The 19,427-nt window shown below is 42.0% G+C and overlaps 1 protein-coding gene across 1 annotated transcript in view; it reads right to left on the reverse strand.

Moving 5' to 3' along the window:
* The window catches only part of THSD4 (thrombospondin type 1 domain containing 4), a 589,485-nt gene that overhangs the window by 330,280 nt on the left and 239,778 nt on the right, over window positions 1-19,427 (reverse strand). Inside the window, exon 7 of the mRNA XM_087824677.1 lies at window positions 6,385-6,521. Within this exon, the coding sequence (XP_087680803.1) occupies window positions 6,385-6,521 (137 nt within the window). The remainder of the gene's footprint in view (window positions 1-6,384; window positions 6,522-19,427) is intronic.

Genomic DNA, 19,427 nt, shown 5'->3' on the forward strand with positions numbered 1-19,427 from the left:
CGGGGAGGAACCCTAAATTTCTCTCTCTTCTAACACTCTGGTGGAGGAGGAGCCCCCAGGAGGGGTAGGTTGGAAGCTCTGAACATCCTACTTCACTCTAACCTGAGCAGCCCCTCCTTTCTGTGTTGTAGTATTAGAGATCCCCTCTGACCCCCAAACCTGCTCGTAATCCGTTATATCACCCAGTTTTCAGGGCAGTCTTACTGGGCTTTGAGGATGGCTTAATGGCGTTAGTGGGGGACTCTCTATTGCTAAAGCCAGCATGTGTTCAGGAAGATGTGTGGGCACCCGGGAGGAACTACGTTTGCACCATCAGGAGGAGACCAGATTAACAGGGCAGAGAGCAGGGAGATGGCACAAAATGATCATCCCCACATCTGTCAGCTCCTGAGCACTGGGCGGGCTGGAGACGTGGTCTACATTTTCTCCAAGCCCTGGAGATCGCAAGGTCAGTAAGTGGTGTTGCCCCCGCTTACCTCCACCCTGCCCTCCTCGGAGACCTTCCCCCACACGCCGCACCATGCGTGCTCCCCGCCACTGCTCACTGTTTCAGTTCCTCGTAACTTCATAACGCTCAGCCAAATGAGTAATTATTGCACGTTAACCAGCCTTTTCTCTTTATTACTTTCTCCATTAGATTGAAGCTCAGTGTGGGTAGGAACCACGTTAATCTTTTCCATTGTTTCATCTTCAGTGCCTAGCCCACTGTATGGCAGTAAGCAGTTAAGATTACTTGTTGAATTAATTAATAATTATATGTATTGCTTGGGTTGTTAATTAATAGTTAATTAATAATTAATTAATGATAATAATAATAATTGATAAGTATGTATGAATAAAGAAATCTAAACAGTTTTTATGTGAAGTAGTGGTCTCAGTGTTTGAAAATGAGAAACATCATAGTGGAAAAGAAGTGCAGATAATCAGGTGCATTTCATCAGGTTTACTTTAGGGTTAGGCTTTCAAGAGGTGTTGAGAACAGGGCCTGGGCTCTAAAATGTTAATACTTTGTTAACCCTGGTCTCGACTGTTTGCAGGAAAGGAGGTTTCACAATCGGTTTCGGACTTGTTCACCTGTTCATCCACTCACCTGTTTTAAAAAAGTCATTGAATAATTTCCATAGAGAAGGACTGAAGGTACAAATATCGCTAACTGGTCCTCCTTCAGAAGCTCAGGCCTGTCGACACAAAAACCATAACTAAAATCGAACACGATAAGCGTTTTAATAGTCACAAGCAGAAGGGCATTGAGACACAGTTTGCTTGAGGTGGGAATACAGGAAGGAAGCCACAAAGTGTCAGTAAGCTCAGAATCCAAGCGAAGTAAAAGCTCTCCCGCTGCTCCAAGGCTGAATCACGCAAAGGTCTGGCGAAGGAGAGAGGCCTCACCCAACGCGATTATTCTCTTGGTGTCATTCAAGTAACGAAAGAACTCTAAGCGAAGTCCACAAAATAACGGAGGGAAAAAAGAAAAGCAGCTTAGGGCAAATCGGCAGAGAAATGAGCCGGGTGGATCTGGCCCCGGACAGCACAAGAGCAGCTGATACAGAAGCTTGAGGAGCCCGGTGCCCAGCACCCAGGAGTGCACACAGACGCGCGCCCACTGCCGTCCTGCCCGGCCAGGGCCACACTCGGGCCCAGAGCTTATCTCTGAACATTTGGAAAGAGTAACCTTGCTTTAATTTATTAAATATGAAACTGTCTGCTGATGTGTCCAGAAGGAAGCCTAGTGGTGTCCCAGCTGGCGGAGGGGTGAAAGCCCCAGCGGAGGGCGCAGGGAAGGCGGGCGCAGGAAATGCCCTGCTGGAAGGGACGGCTGACGCGGGGTGAGTGAGGAAGTGCGGGGGCCGAAGGGAGCCCTTTCCCCTCAGCAGAAGGTGCCATGGGAGCTTGCGCTCACACTTGCTTAGGTCTGTCCTGTCATTAGCTCTGAAGGAACTCGGGAAATTCAGAGTGAGCAAAACTGAAAACAAGCTGAGGGAGGCAGGAGCTTGGGTGCCAAGAACTCTCCCCAACCTCCAGGGCCTTGGGTTCTGGGGGCTGGGCCAAAGGGGCCTCATGTCCTTGTTTTATCTACACTCAACTGCCCACCATCTCAGCCAAAAATGAGAAAACTGTGCTGCGTTCAAGACTAATTTCATTTGCTGAAATCCAACAGATTGAGTCATCAAGTACCTTAATTCATTTACTCATTTATTTTCAGCACCTATTCAAAGGGTAGGTATTTTGCTAAAGCCAAGTGCCTGTAATTGCTCCCAGGAGGGCTGGGTGGCAGGCAGGGGCAATGGGAACAAATAGTTACAAGAAGTGGGAAGAGAAGAATAGAAGAGTACACAAGGGGGCCAGCCAGTGGCTTTTGAGCAGTGTCTGTGGGGTAGACCAAGAGTGGGCACAGCACGGCCTTCAGGCTGACAGGACAGCGTGTGCATTCCCGTGGAGGCACAGCCCTGCAGGCCTGCTGGGTTAGGGAGAAACATGTCCCAGCCTGGCCAACACTGGGGGCCCAGGGAGGCCTGGCAGCAGACAGATGATGAAGGGCCTGGCCTTTATTCCATAGGCTGTGGGGCGCCACAGACAGAATTTAAGCAAAGAAGAGGCATGTCCTGATGTGTGTTTTGGAAAGACAGTCTGTTTTGGAGAAAGGCAGCGAGAAAAATAAACTCGGAACACGGGGGACCTGAAACACACAGGTTTCTCCCCATCACATACAAACTGCTCGTTCTGTTTTAAAAGTCAATATTAATAGTCAACCCCTATGCAGCACTTAGTGTGTCCAAGTCATTTCATTTTTTCAACAGTCCTCTGTAAAACAGGGACTAAAAATTCCTGTTGATCAACTTATTGTGAAGACGAATGAACTGATGAAAGAATTTTGTAGTAAAGCACAGAGCACAGTGTCTGGCACATGGCAGATTCTCAGAAATAGTTCCTTGCTAGCTTGTATTAGCTCCATCACCTTCTTCCTTTGAGGTTTTGCATCAGCCTCAATACTGCAAAGTATTCACCCCATGACTGTTCCTTTTCCACCAAAGGCTATTTTGGGTGGGTCTTAGGACTGATTCTGTCTCTTTCAGTATCATTCAGCTCTGGAACCCTGAGGTTTCTGGATGGCCGGTCTCCAGGGAGGGAAGATTGTGTTTCTTTGGTAGTCTTTACCCAAGTGACCCTGTTCTTTCAAATGCCTGCTAAATCTTTGAAGGCAACGTTTCAGCTATTTTTATTAAATTGTGAGCAAAAATAATAAATATACATTAAACTATAAAATTTTGAAAATTTTCAAGCAGTTTAAAGCTGAGATCAAGTTAAAAAAAATCACAGCACAGTCAATGTGATGCTTAATGATAGGAATTATTACTGTGATCTCTGTTAATTAGACATAAATGCTATTTCATTCCCACAAATGATAATAATGCCTGGGCAAGGCTGGAAGTGTCTCAGAGACTGCTCTGAAGACTGGCCAGATAGTCCTGTTTGATGTCTAGAGGGAAAGGGTCTGGAGGAGGAAGGCGGAATCTCTGCGAGCTTCGGATACGTGCTTTAGAAAAAGACAGGGCCACAGCGCTTTCCCTTCAGAGCCTACCTACTTGTGGTCCTTAGCCTGAAGCCACCCTTTTGGATCCTCCAGTCCCTGTCAAAAAAGGAAGTGTCACCCAGCACTGGAGGCGGACCCCCGTTTTCTCTAGCCTCCAGCCCAAGGATGTCTGCATTGTTCCCACCCCTCTTCCAACTACTGGCTCTAAAACAGAGGCGCGCCCGCAAGAGGGTGAGCACCCAGGGGTGCTCCGCTAGGCGCAGGAGCGGAGCGTTCCCGCTAGCACTGGGTGGGCTGGGCCTTCTTTGGCTTGGAGTCAGGAGGACACTCTCCTCCCCTAGCTACTCTTTTGTGGGTTTCACTCGTATTCCTATTTAATGCTTGTCGCCTTTTATTAAGTTTTGTTTCAGCAGAGGCTTCTGGAGCTATTTCAGAGGCAGACAGTCCTGACCGCAAGTGACAGCCCTCTCAGCCATGAGTCAGCCAAGCAGAAGTGTCAATCTGAATTCTGGGCTTCCAATCAAATATTCAGAAAAGGACAGTTTACCCTTTGAAAGATGCAAAGTAAACAGAATCTTAATCTGGGACGCAAACGTACTTCAGATTATTTAAACTGAATTTCTAGAGAGGATGGAGAGTCAGTGGTTCCAACAACTTCAATGAGTGAATTGCAGGCAAGAGCACAGAGAACAAATATGATGGAATATCAAAGTCATCCTCGTAACATAAAATTCCTATTAATCAACTCATAGCCTGAGACTGTGTGTCTCAGTCTTTTAGCAATTATCATCTTCAAACTGTGTTGCCCTACAGTTTGAAAGGTTTTCATCAATTGGTAAGAGTCCATGCCCATGTCCTTATAAGTGTTTGTTTTTCTTTCATATCATCAGTTCAGAGATACTCAATGTGACACTAAGAAAACATGCTTGCCCAGTGGAAAGAGATCACTTTTCATCTTCCTTCCAAGTCATTTCACCACTCTGTATTTACATTTCTGGTTCTTTGTTAAATATGTTTTAATCAGTGTCCTTTAAAACTCTGCTACACAAAGTATGATCCATAGACCAACAGCATCCACATCACATGAGAGCGTGTCAGAAAATGAGACACTCAGCCCTTGCCCAGACCCAGCCAATTAGAACCTGTGCTCCCCGGGAGTCACACTACAGTGAGAGACCTGCCTCAAAAGACGGAGTGACTCTCACAACTCTGTAATCTACAAAAAAGCAAATGCTTTTGCAGTAAAAACTCAAACACAACAGGACATCAGTGGGCATAAACAACACTGCTGATACACACCAGCAGGCTTACTAAGTGTAGGCCTATTCCAAGGGCCTTGCATGTATTAGTTTATGACTCTTCACTACAAGGCAGGAGGTAGATGCCATCCTCCTCAGCTTGTAGATGACGTACAGAGGCCCAAAGAGCTTGCATAACTTGGGCAAAACCACACAGTAAATCAGTGGAAGAAGAAGGACTTTGAATCCAGCCATCGGACTTCAGAGGGCATGTTTTTACCCAACACACTGTGCCCCTTCCCAACAGTGTGCACCTATATCAGGAAACCAAACAGTTCGTTCAGGACCTGAAAGAAAAAGCCAGGTTGCTTAAGGACCATTATTTCAGGCTCAGTAACATTTTGAAGCAGAGGCCAGTTGAGCTGGACACCATAAAACTCTAATTACACTCCCTCAGGTATCATCTGAGGAAGGCAAGGCTCAGAGGGGACATGTGAAACCCAATGGTTTTTCCAAAGGAGTGGAAAACGGGAGGCCAGACAGCTAGCTAGGCCTCACTGTATTCCCCACCATGCTCCCTGCCTCTTCGACACCACCTCCTGATTTTGGGGGTGGTTTGCTCTTCCAAAGACACCTCACACACATCAGATAGCAAACAACTTTTTCCTTTCTTAACTTTCATTCAAAATCTGAGACTATCCAGGTAAGTTATTTTGTACCCTATTTGAAACCTCCTCATTATAAAAAGACTGAGGGGGAAAGTTGTGCTTAGAAATCACACTAGAATAGCTCTAATATTAAACACCGTGGCAACTTACGTTCCAGGTAGAACAGGAACATTCAGATGTAAAAAGCCTCCTCCTTTGAAGAAAATCAGTCCTCCAGCTATTGAGTTTTAATTAAGTAGAATCTCAGTTTGGGCTCCAAAGAGTCATTTACCTGCTCAGTTCCACCTACTACATTTACAGATAAAAGGAGGGGTGGCAGTCCAGGCCAGAATTAATGTAGCTGTGGAATCTCATCTAAGAAGCCTATTTTTAACCTTTGCATCTGTCAAAGGTTAGCATCCCACAAGGATTCTCTCAAGCCCAGAATGTCTGCAGAATGTCGGGTGGGGAGTTCCTGGAACAGACTTCAGAAGTCCAAAGAGGCTGAGAAATCTTCCTGTTTAAAGTACAACTTCTGCTGTAAAGGGCACCAGACAACTTTCATTTGGAAGCCTGCCCCATCTGGTGGGAGGCAAGATAAAATACACCATGCCCTTAAAATGCCACTTTCAGGAGGCCAACCCTTTCTGGACAGATCCGGCAGTGGCCTTTCCATAACCTCCAGAGGGAAGGAAGAAGTGCCAGACCCAAAGAGCATAGGTCAGTGTCCCGCCTGAAGCATGCAGTGTAAACATAAATCACTTAATAACTGAAATGCCAGAGTGAGGCATGGTGACGCCGAAAGATCAAAAACACAGAGCGGACCAAGCTGCCCGTCTCCTCCCACTTCTCCCAGAGCTCATGTTTAGGGTCCACGGGTTGGGGGAGGTAGCAGACCACGGCCTGGCAGCCAGCACTCAAACGGCCTGAGCACCCACCCTGGGTGCCACAGTCCTGGGGCACTTACCTTGCACTGCCCAGACACGCAGATGGCCGTGCCATTCTGGTCGCAGGGGGTGCCATCAATGACCTTCTCAGCTTGCCGTACATAGAAGCGGTAGCCCATTGCCTGGCAGTTCAACTCACACTTCCGGTTGCCCTTTACTACCAAAAATAAAAATTAAAAAAAATCAGCATCTTTTTTTCTTCCTGTATTTTTATTGAGATAAAACTCACATAATATAAAATTAACCATTTGAACCAAAGTGTAAAACTCATTGTTTTTTAGTATGTTCACAATGTTGTACAACCATTAGCACCAATTCCAGAATATTTCCATTGCCCCCAAAGAACCCCTGGACCTGTTAGCTGTCCCTCCCAACTCCTTCCACTCCTCATCTCCCAGACACTGGTAACCACCAAACTATTTTCTGTCTCTGTGGATCTGCCTATTCTGGGTGTTTTATAACCACACACTTTTTAAAACTGCCTAAGTGCTATTAGATCTCCATACTTGATGGTAAAGAGAAGGGATTGCAGCCTGATCTACTGGCAGACAGTAGAGATTCGATGCTGAGTGAGTATTATGAAGGAATTCTTAAAGAATCTCACAATGCAAATAATAGATTCTACTTTTAGACATCCTCCCATACCTTGCTATAGTCATAATTATGTTTTCTATATCAGCAATTATAGAGAGCACACAATTTTATTGTTCTGCTATTTTTTAACTTAAAATCTATGCAGTGATATCATACTTATGTTCTTTTAAATGGCAGGAGATTCCTGTAATAATTCCTCCATGATGAGATGTTTCAGTCATTTCCCCATTACCTTAGGTTGAAGTCCAAACTCCTAAGCAAGGAATAAAACATCTTTCCCAAACAGTCTTATTTCCTACTGCTCTTCCTTAAGTCTATGTTCCATACCCAACTAAGCTCTTCCTCCATCCAGCCATTGCTAAACTGTTCCTTCTGCCTCTGCCTCACTTGGTTAGCACCTGTTTCTACTTTGTTTTAGTTCCCAGGCACCTCTTCCAGGAAGCCTTCCATGGATCCTGATCTTGCCCTTCACAGGCTGTCCTGACTTTTTCTGTGTCAGGGTTAACCGAGCTTGCCTGAAGCATGGTCTTGAGGGACCACAGGGATGTGCCTGTCTTATGTATCCCCAGTGTTCAGTACAGAGCTGGGCACATAGAAAATGCTCAACAAATCCCTGAGGAATAAAAGGCGGGATGGATAAATGAATACCCACCTTTCTTCTTTGCCTTTCTCTCCCCTCTGTCCATGACATATATTCACCTGCATCAGAGTCTTTCTCTATATTTCTATCACTTCACACAAAGCCTGGCACACAGTAGGTGCTCAATAAAGACTAAACTAATTATCACTACAACTAATACCTCCAGAGCAATTTAGTTGCCTTCAAAATGAGAATGAGAAAAATTTTCAGGCAAGATACACTTTCATATCCAAAAGAGACAGACAAGCCACGTACACAGTGATTTTTTGAACACTGTTTTTGGAGACAAGAAAATGCTATGCTCAGCCACAGACAGCATGTTCCTGGGCCATGCCTTTGTCTGAAAATCTGATTACTGGATTAAATAATACTGACTTTTTCCTACACAAGATGCTACATCATATTTTCCCCAGTGTGGCTGCCTGACTGTCATAGCAATGAACTTCCTTCTCCTCCAAAGCCATTGAAAACCGCTATCAGGAAATAACAGAGCCTCTGGGACCACATGAGTTAGGGAAGATTGAATCTTCTATATACCCTAAGCTCTATCTTAGAAGTCAAGAGACTTGGTTTCTTACCCTGGCTGTCCAAAAAATATAAGAAGTGATCTTGAAAAAAAAAAAAATCGAAGAATCAAACCAAACCAAACCAAACCACAATAGCCCTAAACAAATGAAGTGACAGGTTGGGGGTAAAACTAGTCTCCTTCAACTTGCTTTCTCATGTCATCTATCTATGCAGACCCTGCTTCTTCTCTTCCCAGCTCCTCACCTTCTGAAGTGACGTGACAGCAGGAAGTGTCCAGGTGCCCTGCATTTTAAGGAATAAAAGTATCTGAAAGGCAGCCTCATATGGGGCGAGGGTTTTGAGTTCTCACTTCTCTCTTGGCTTCCTCCCAACTACCTCTGTCCTTTGCAGCCACAATTTTATTTCTCAATATTTGCAACCATACCACAGAAGAACATTCTGAGAACAACAAAATGGTTAAATGTGAGATAATTATGGCAGAATCTCCAAATGGCTACATGAAATAACCCAAAGGAATGGCCTTAAGTCTGGGCTCCTACCTGTGGCCCAAACCAGCCACTCGGTCTGACCCTCTGCCTATGTGACTTTGACAGGGTCCCTGCCTTCTCAAGCTTGGAACAAGGGGACAGGGGCGTCCGAGGCAATAACTGAAGCCTGTGGACAAGTGCCTCCCTAATAAAACTGCCTGGATCCTGCTGCCTTAGCAATACTCAACCAGCGCTTCTCACAAAATTACACAAGGGCTGACTTCTCCAGATCCTGCACATACTCCCCAACCACTTTAGCATTTCATGCAAAACTACATTTGCAGAGCTTCAGTTTAAGGTTTTTCATGGAGTGCCACTTCATTCTCCCTTTCCCCTTGAATAAAATTATAATTCTGATGCCAGGAGCTGTTTCTCTAAGCAAATTTTGCCATGGCTTTATTTTGTCATGGAGAAAACAGAAGAGTGGCTACAAGCTGGGGGCAATGGAATGAATGCAAGTGAGCACATGCTTTCCCCCCATTTATCTCCCTCTTACTCCTCTCCCTCTCTGTTCTCATCTGCTTCCTAAATGCCCTCCCCACCCCCAATGGGGGCACCTTTAACTTTCACGCATTCAGGTAGTGATCCCCAGTGTGGTCCCAGGACCAGAAGCAGCAGTATCACCTGAGACCTTGTTAAAAGTGTAAATTCTTGGGCCTTACCTCCAACTTCTAAGTCAGAAGCTCTGGGGATGATGCTGGGTAACCTGTATTTTAACAAGCCCTCCAGGTGATTCTGGTGCAGTCAAGTTTGGGAACCACTGCTCCAAGGAAAATCAAGTACTGAAAACATTTAGAAGTAGCTAATCATTCTTATTTTGAATAAAGGATGTTCAAATTTCACCCCTAAACTTAAAAGATAATATCAGCACCATCTTTAATTAAATTTAGAATATTGCCAAGTATCTGGATCCCTGATAATAAAAAATACCTCTGATTAGTTTTTTAAAATGCTAGAGAATATAGATGAAAATTCAGTTACTTAGAATAAAGTAGCTAACAGCTAAAGGGTTTACCCTCAAATACAGGTTAAATATTTAAACCACTCAATGAGCTCTGTTCCCTTGGAAAAGCCATTGAGTAAAGACACTTTTTTTAGTGATAAAAAAAACAAAGAAAATAGAAAAGCAGTGAACAGTTACAAAATTTTGGAAGGTGGAAAGCAGAAAGACCCATGGTAATGGCTCAGCAAACCCAACCAAACTAATCATAGACAGAAATTGAAGCACAAAGCTACCTATATCATAGCATTTCTAAACAGTAACTCTGAGAATAAAGGAGACCGCAAGCCTCAAAACAGAGAAATCGAAGGGGTGTTTGAGAGGCAATTAAGAGGTTCCACTTTCCAGAATGGGTGACTAAAGCCTCTGAAAATGGACTCTGTCATAAAAGCAATGAGAACACTGCAAAAAGCAGCTGAAGGGGCTACTAGTAACAGACAAAATAGACTTTAAGACAAAAATTGTTATCAAAGACAAGTAAGAGCATTTTATAAGGATAAAGTGTCAATCCATCAGGAAGCCAACAATAGAGGCCCCAAATACATGAAGCTAAACCTGACAGAAGTGAAAGGAGAACTAGACAATTTAATAATAAATGTGGGAAATATCAATATCCCACTTTCAATAATTGATAGAACTAGACAGAAGAACGAAAAGGAAATAGAAGACTTAAACACTATAAATCAACTATACCTAATAGATATAGATAGAACATGCCACCCAACAGTAGCACAATTCATATTCTTCTCAAGCACACACAAAACATTTTCCAGAAGGGAACAAATATTAGGTCATAAAACAAGCTTCCATAAATTTTAAAAGACTGAAATCACACAAAATATGCTCACTAACCACAATGGAATGAAATTAGGAAATCAATAACAAAAACAAACTTAGGGATTTCAAATATGTGGAAATTAAACCAAATACTTCTAAATAACTGATCAGGAAAAAACACACAAGGAAAATTAGAAAATACTTTGTGATTAATAAAAATAAAAACACAACATACCAATTTATGGGATGCAGTTATAGCAGTGTTTAGAGGGAAATTTATAGCTGTAAACACCTATGTTAAAAAAAATCTCAAGTCAATAATCTAATATGCTACCTTAAGAAGTGGGGGGGGGAAAGAGCAAACTAAACCCAAAGCAATGGAAGGAAGGAAACTAGGGTGTAAGTAAATTAAACAGAGAAGGGACAGGCAATAACCAATGAAACCAAAAGTTGGTTATTTGAAAAGATTAATAAAATTGACACACTTTTATGTAGCCTGAACAAAAATAAAGGACAGAAGACTCACAATACTATAATCAGGAATAAAGAATAGACATTACTACTGATTTTACAGAAATGAAAAGGACTTCTAGCCAGGGTGATTAGTCAAGAAAAAGAGATGGTACCACGACGGAAAACAAAGTAATAAACTATCTGCATCCACAAAGGACATGATCTTATATACAGAAAATCCAAACAATGCACCAAAAATTATTTGAAATAAACAAGTATATCAGGGTTAAAGGATACAAGATCAATATACAAAAATCAATGTGAGCCCTAGACAGTTTTACTCAGTGGTTAGAGCATCAGCCCATGGACTGAAGGGTCCCAGGTTCGATCCCAGGCTTGATCTGAGTGCGGGAGGCAACCAGTCGATGTGTCTTTCTCACATCAATGTTTCTCTCTCTTTCTCTCTCTTGCCACCTTCCACACACTCTGAAAAGCAATGGAAAAAATATCATCAGGTGAGAGTTAAAAAAAAAAATCAATTTTATTTCTATATGTTATCAATGAATAACCTGAAAGTAAAATTAAAAACACAATTCCATTTACGATAGCATCAAAATGAATAAAATACTTAGAAATAAACTTAAGAAAAAAAAGTTTAAGACATACACTGAAAAGTACAAAACACTGTTGAAAGTAACTAAGGAAAATCTAAATAAATGGAAAGATATCCCAGGTTCATGAATTGAAAGACAATATTGTTAAGATGGCAATTCTCCCCAAATTGATTTACAGATTCAATGCAATTCCAACCAATAAATCAGCTGGCTTTTAATTTTGTAGAAATTGACAAGCTGATCCTAAAATTTATACGGCAATACAAGCAAGGGACCAAGAATAACTGAAACAACCTTGAAAACAAAAAACAAAACTGAAGTACTCATACTTCCTTATTTTTAACAAAAACAGTGTGATATTATCATAAGGCTAGACATATAGATCAATGGAATAGAATTGAGTTTGGAAATAAATCCATATATATATATTTTATATATATACATATATATATTTTTTAACTTGAAGAGATTTTATCATTGCGGTTCTATTCCACCTACTGGGGGCACTGAGATGACAGCTCAGAAGCAGAGGAGCTGGAGACAAGCCCCCACCCTTCTCATACGGGGCAGGAGCGCCACAGCTGACAGCTCCGGGGTGGCACTAGAGGGCTCTGGGGAGCACTCATACTAGTTAGACCACAGGCCCCCACAGGGGGGATCTTCCTGTCAGAGAAGAAGTTTCCCTCCCACCCTATTCCCTAAGGCCCAGACAAGGGGAAAGAAGTCAGAGATCAACTCAGGGACCAGTGAGGGTGGGGCCTAAGGGGATGAGCCAGCAGACAAGGACATAAAGATAAATTCTTATATTTTGATCCACTGATTTTTTGACAAGGGTGCCAAGACTAGTCAATGGGGGAAAATTGTCTTTGCATCAAATGGTGCTGGGACAACTTTGCATATCTACACGTAAAAGAATAAAGTTGGACTCCTACTACATAAGAACATTAACTCAAATGCATCATCAACCTAAAGGTAAGAGCTAAAACTATAAGATTCTTAGAAAAAAGTAAAGGCATAAATCTTCATGGCCTTAGTCTTAGATGACATGATATCAAAAGCTCAAGCAGCAAAAGACAAAATAAATAAATTGGACTTCATCTTACAACTTCATTGAGAAAATGAAATCACAGCACATGAAAAGAAACAAAATCTCTGCAAATAATATATCAGACTTGTATTTAGAATGTATAAAGAATTTTTATAATTCAACAATAAAAAGATAACTCAATTAAAAATGGACAAAGGATTTAAATAGATATTTCTCCAAGGAATATATACAAATGGATAATAAGTACATGAAAAGATGCTCAATATCGTTAGTTATTAGTATACATCAAAATCACAATAAGATATAAATCATTAGGGAAATATATATCAAAACCACTTCACATTCACTAGGATGACTAAAATGAAAAAGCTAGTAAGAAGTGTTGGCAAGGATGTAGAGGAGTCAGAACTCTCGTACAATGCCTATAGGATTGTAAAATGGAACAGCTTCCTTGGAATATATCTGGTAGTTTTTCAGAATGTCAAACATAGAGTTACCAAATGACCCAGAAATTCTACTTCTAGGTATATACCTATGAGAAATGAAAACATGCGTCTTCACATTCAAATTATACACAACATTTAAATTGTACAAAAATATTCTTAGCAACATTATTCATAATAGCTAAAAAGTGGAAACAAGCCCAATGTCCTTCAACTAACGAGTGGATAAATGAAATGTATAATAGCCAATGGAATATTATTCAATGATAGAAAATACTTGTAAAGTACTAACCTGCTATGACATAGATAAATCATGAAAATACAGGGTGTCCCAAAAAATGTATATACACTTTAACAGCTGGTAGCTCAATTTTGAGAATGAAATGTATTTTAATAAACACCACCTTTATAATTATTCAAAGTGTGTATATCATTATTCAGGGAAACACCCTATATTTTGCTAAGTGAAAGGAACCTGTCACAAAAGCCACATGTCTTATAATTACATTTATATGAAATGTTCAGAATAGGCAAATCTATACAGGTGGAAAGTAGATTAGTGGTTGCCAGGGGCTGGAGGAAGGAGAATCTAAAGTGACTGGTAATGGGTATGGACTTTCTTCTTGGGGGTGATGAAAATGTTCTGATTTATACGGTGGCGATGGTTGCACAACTCTCTAAATACACTAAAACCACTAAATTGAGCTACTTAAAATGGTGGCTTTCGTGGCATGTGAATTTTCTCTCAATAAATCTGTTCTTTAAAAAAAGCAGCAGCATTTTATTTCCTGAATCCCCAGGAAACATCAAATAAATAACTCAAGAAAATTTCTGTTTCCAGATTTAAGGTGCCCAACAAGTGCCCAGAACAATGTGTTAGGAGCAGGGTTCGATTTTACCCTCCTTATAATTAATAAGTTAGCCTGTTAGTGTTTCATGGATACAGACAGAAGATACAAGACTCCTCAGTCAGAGATAAAGAACTTTATTACTCAGGGAAGGGCAAGCAGAATGAGCATGGGCAAGTTTGTGTCAGTTCCCCTGTACCCAAGGCCCATGGGCACCACGTAGGAGCCCAGATGGATGCTGCACATGCAGTGGTTTTGCATTGCAGCTGAGGAGCACTGAGCTTGAGGGCCCCACTGCTTTTATGGGAAACAATAAAGAGTCCTGTTCTTTGTTCTGGGTGGAGATGTGTCTATCCGTCATGGTTGCTCACTACAAACACAACCTTGAGAAAGGACGTCATTTAAGGGTGGTCAGAGTCTTGCATTCTTGGCCTACTCTACAAGATCTTAGGAGCGCAAGGGACCCATGGAGAAGCCTCCTTGATAAATGGATAATAACAAGGCACATGGTTGTGAAATTTCAAGACATTTGGGACAAAGAAAAGATAATACAGGCTACCAGAGAGAGAATGAACAAATAAAATAGATTGGATTTCTCAACAATAACTTGGAAAACTAGAAGAAAATTGAGCAATGACTCATAATTTTTGAGGGAAAGTAATTTCCAAATTAGAATTTTATATCTAGTCAAATTATTAACACTTAAGAAAAAATAAAGGCATTTTCAGAAATTCAATCCTCACACAATTTACCTCTCATGCACCCTTATTGGAGAATGTATTATACCACAATGAAGTAATAAACCAAGAAAGAAGGTGTGGGGTCCAGGAAATAGAAGATCTAGCCCAAAAGAGGAGCAGAGAGAATACCAGGACTAGGGTGAAAAGAGAGCCTGGCAAGACAAAGGTGCACTAGAAGAGCACTGGAGCAGGTGAAAAGGTTCTAGGAGGCATTTATTCAAGAAAATGAGATAGACAAACTACTCAATACATTTTAATATGTTGAGGTTTTTAAGATATCGAGATATCAAGATATTGAAAGAAGATTTGCACAATTTACAGAGCATGGGGTTGCATAAGTGTGAAGTACACAGAAAAGACGATAAACTAAAAACAAAAAGGTATTTAGTAAGAAGAGAATAAAAGGATTTCAGGGGGAAAAAAGTAATCACAATATATAGAGTGGATGCTACGTGTGATGCCCAGATCATCACTGACCATCACACCCCAATCCAAGTTAGAATTCCCTCATTAGCCGGGACTGTTGCCTGCTGGTGGCTGACAGCTGAGTCTTTCTGGAACTTGACATCAGCCTAAGGAAGCCCTGCACCCAAGGTCGAACCTCCTCCCCAGGGATAGCCCCCATCCAATGACTGGTCCATGTGGTAGTACAAAGGCCCACCCAGACTCAAATTTGGGGTAAGTGCAGGATTATCCCAGCTCAGAGCTTCCCATGGGACCAGCTATGGCTTTCACATGACTGTCCCAGCCCAGCTTCTCCCTCTGTTCCATCCTGTGAGGTTTTTAAGATATCAAGATATCAAGATATTGAAAGAAGATTTGCACATCTCACAGTGTTCCAGTTTCATTTCCTAATAAACACTGGGCACAAATCTCTGCCTAGGATCAGCATCCTGGAGATCTGACCTAAGCTAGCACACTGCCTGGCTCAGCCGTGCAGACAATACGTACGGTCATACTGTAAGCAATGGTGATTAATCTAACTGAAATTACAACCTAATTGTGGTGAGAGCGTGTAGGATGGGAAGAGCCCACATGAGGGGAGGTGGAGACAGAGGGTGATGAAAGAGGGCTACGTCCTCAACAGAAAATACTCAGCAACTGAAAAGTCTGGGAGTAAAATGTAAACATTATTTAGCAATAAGGTGGTAAATATCAAAAGAACAGCTAAAATGCTGGGAGGAGCAAAGTTTACAGAACTATCTGACTCTATAAAACATATACATGCAAAACTTGGATTAAATAATAAAAATTAATTAAAAAAAAAGAATGTAAAAAATTACCCCAACAGTTCAAGTTCTCAGAAATGGAATCCTTCTGCACAGTTATTGTCAATGGTTGGTTCCTCCCATTTCTATTCAAAATTAATACAAAAGGGTAACAATTCCTTGTTGTCTTTTCAGGAACTTTGCCTAAGTAAGGGAACAAAATGTTGCTCAAGTGTGGAGGTTCTAGATTTTAGCTACCACCTACCATTCTCAGAAGGATGGAAGGGGCCAAAAGTGGCAGGAAAGGAGCTTTAGGCTTTTCCCACAGCTGTGCATTCTCCTGCCCTCATTTAAGTAGGGAGCAAGCCTCAGGTAAGAAGAGAGAAGAGATTCTGTGAATAAATACACAAGGCTATTGAGTACTTGGAGAATGGATAACATCTGTGCTTACTTTCTGATCCATTCAAACTTCACAAGTTCACTCCAAGTTTAGCACCAAAGCCCTCATTTCCCAGGGTCAAGTTCCATATTTTTGGTAGAATATATGATATCCCTTTTCAAGAAAAGCAGCCTCATAAATGCAGCTCATAAACCTCCAACGTGGCAGGGTGCTGATGAGTGAAGTGTAAACGAATTTTAAAAATGTGGATGCAATGTCTTAAGTGCATACGTAGGGTTTAAATAACATGAAAAGGGGGTTGCCCAAAGCCCAAGCAGTGGACAAGGAGCTGGCAGCATTTAGTTTGCAGCATTTGGTCGGGGTGAATAAAATAATCCAGGGGTGGTGGAGCCAGAGCAGCGCTGGGCTTGACCCCTTCAACTGCATTATCTGTGCTGTGCCTCCTACTTAAGACAAAGGGTCTGCCTGCCCTTGGACTCCACATTCTGGACTGGACGCCAATGATTATTATCTAAACTGCTTTTTCCCAGACTGCATTTTCCAGGACAAAGTTATGGAAAATAAGATGAGGAAAATGCTTCTAAGAGCCCAGACTCTTCTCTGGAATATGAAAACTGTTCTGAAAAAACCAGAAGAGGGGTGAGACTGTCTAATTCTAGCTTCTCCTGTTCTGAGAAGGAAACTGTTCTAGGCATATTCCATTATTAAAATTTAAATGCAAGAGCATAGAGCTTACCAATTGCCTAATATCCTAACCTTCTATCCAACACTTGTAACTGTGTAATTAAAATGTAGAAGTTCATATGCAGCATCCTACTGAATCTTACTTAACTGATAGTCTTAACAGGATGGGGGATTGGGGTTAGAAACCATGAACAAAAATGTCTTTTTTAAACTCTGTAAAGTCATTGGCTCAGTGTTCCACAGATATTAAATTCCTCTGAGCATTGGTCACACTTAAACACAGTTCTAGTCTGTAACACTAACACAGTGAGTGGTTCTCAAGCTTTTAGTGTACTCAGAATCACCTGGCGGTCTTATGAACACACAGACTGATGAACTCTGTCCCTGGAGAATCTGATTCATAGGGCTGGGGTGGAGCCCAGAGTCTTCATTTCCAACAAGTCCCCAGGTGATGCCAAAGCTACTGTCCAGGAACCACACTTTGAGAGCCACTGCTTCATTGAAACAGGATGGAGAAAGGAGACCTACCTTGCAACCAGATCTCTAAATGACACCTGGGAATGCATTGCCAAAGCTGACATAAAACATGACTTTTGGCTAAGTAAGTAAAAGGTTACAGATTGTACATCAAGCTAGTCAGTCAAGACTACCACCATCAAGAGGCCCTGCAAGGAGGAAGTTCTCTTCTGAGTTGTCAGGTATGGTCCACTGTACAGAAAGGGAAAAGGAACTTCTCTTTATCATCTGCATTTGGATTTGTCTGCCTAACCCATTCCCACCTTTTGCAGTTTTTATATGCTTACTGCTTACTGAGCACTTACTATATGTGGTGGCATACCCACAGAGGGCATAGAAGCACCGTGCTCCTTCCCCCATACCTTGCCCTATGTATTTCTTCCATCTTTCTCTACAGTAAACTGGTGATAGTAAGCAAACTGTTTTCCTGAGTTCTCTGAGCCATTCTAGCAAATTATTGGGAATCTTGTGGGAACACCCACTTTGCAGCCAAGTTTGATAGAAGTGTGATTAACTTGGGGACTCACTACTGTCAAATGATGTCAAAACTGGGAAGCAGGCTTGTGGGACTGAGCCTTTAAGTGCAGGGTCTGCACTCACTCTGGTTAGTTACTGTCAGAACTGAATTAAAGTGTAGGACACCCAGTTGGTGTCTGCTGAGATTTGGAGAATTGCCTGGTATAGAAAACTCATACATTTGATGTCAGAAATGTGAGTAGAAACAGATCTTCGCAATTCCCTTCTCCTCATGGCTGCCAGCTTCCAATGAGGAGGGTCTAACCTTCCACTGGTGGATGGCAGGTCCTCTGCTAGGTTGCCAACCACCAATGCACCTTTATAGGGCACAGACCAATTTTCTCAAGGACAGGACACATTTCTGTCAGTGGCAGCAAGTATTCAAGAAACCTCCTTTACTCCCTAAATCTACTGTGTCATCTGGATTACTCCCTTCTTAGTCACTCCTCCTGCCAAATCCCACCCAGGCCTTCTACAGACTGTACCAGAAGGGCTACACAATCTCCTAGCTGACCTCCCCAATTCAGGCTCCCTGCCTTCTCCCCATTTGGCCAGCTCCAGCTATACTATCCTCAAACCTTCCTTCTTTTGGTCACCCCCCTCTCAAGAACCTGTCATAGCTCTATACTCCTTTCCCACCACTCTTAAACAGCCACCTTCCCACTCCACCTCTCCCCCAAATGCCCCATGCCCTTTCCCTGCACCATGGCCTTGTACATGCTGTTCCCCTTGGCTGGTATGGCCCACATTCTATTCTCTCTAAAACAAATCCACCTGACCTTCCAGATGTGGCTTAGTCCACCTGCTCCTGGAAGCTTCCCCTGACCATACTCAGCCCCACTGATCTTGCTACTTCTATTCTACATAGAATGTCATACCTGCAAAGAACCTATCACCAATTCTGTCATTTTACATAGGAAGCTGAAGCTTAGAAAAGTGGAGAGATTTGCTTAGACTTATGCTGTTTGTCACTGACCTCACCACACTCAAGATGCATAGGGATTTTCTAAAATAATAATGATGATACCTAGCATGGCCAGAGTGCTTGTAACGCAGCAAGTACTGTGTGAGACACTGCATAGGTATTATTCCATATTATCCTTATGACTCAGTGAAATAGATATTATTATTACCCCATTTTACAGATGAGGAACCCAAGGCTCAGAGAGGTTAAATAACTTGCTAAAAGCCACACTGCTAGAAAGTGGTGGAGCCAATAGGATTGAAATCGAGGTTTGACTCAAAAGTCAAGCTTATTCTTGGTTCCTTATGTGAACTATTAATTCTTTCACCTGAGTACATATTGTTTAAGTAGAAACTTACCTCCTTAAGGTCAAGGACAGTACTTGGCACAGTGTCACATATGAAGCAATGCTTGTTCATTCACTCAATAAACATTTATTAGGCACCTACTGGGTGCTATCTACTGTGCCAGGATCTAGGTTTAAGCAAGTTAATAAAACAATCTCTGACCTCATGAGGCAACCAGCGTTCATTCATTTTATGAATTCATTTGCTCAGCAAAAA

Source organism: Miniopterus natalensis, chromosome 1, assembly GCF_054644295.1.
Source record: "Miniopterus natalensis isolate mMinNat1 chromosome 1, mMinNat1.hap1, whole genome shotgun sequence".
In the NCBI taxonomy this organism is placed as follows: Eukaryota; Metazoa; Chordata; class Mammalia; order Chiroptera; family Miniopteridae; genus Miniopterus; species Miniopterus natalensis.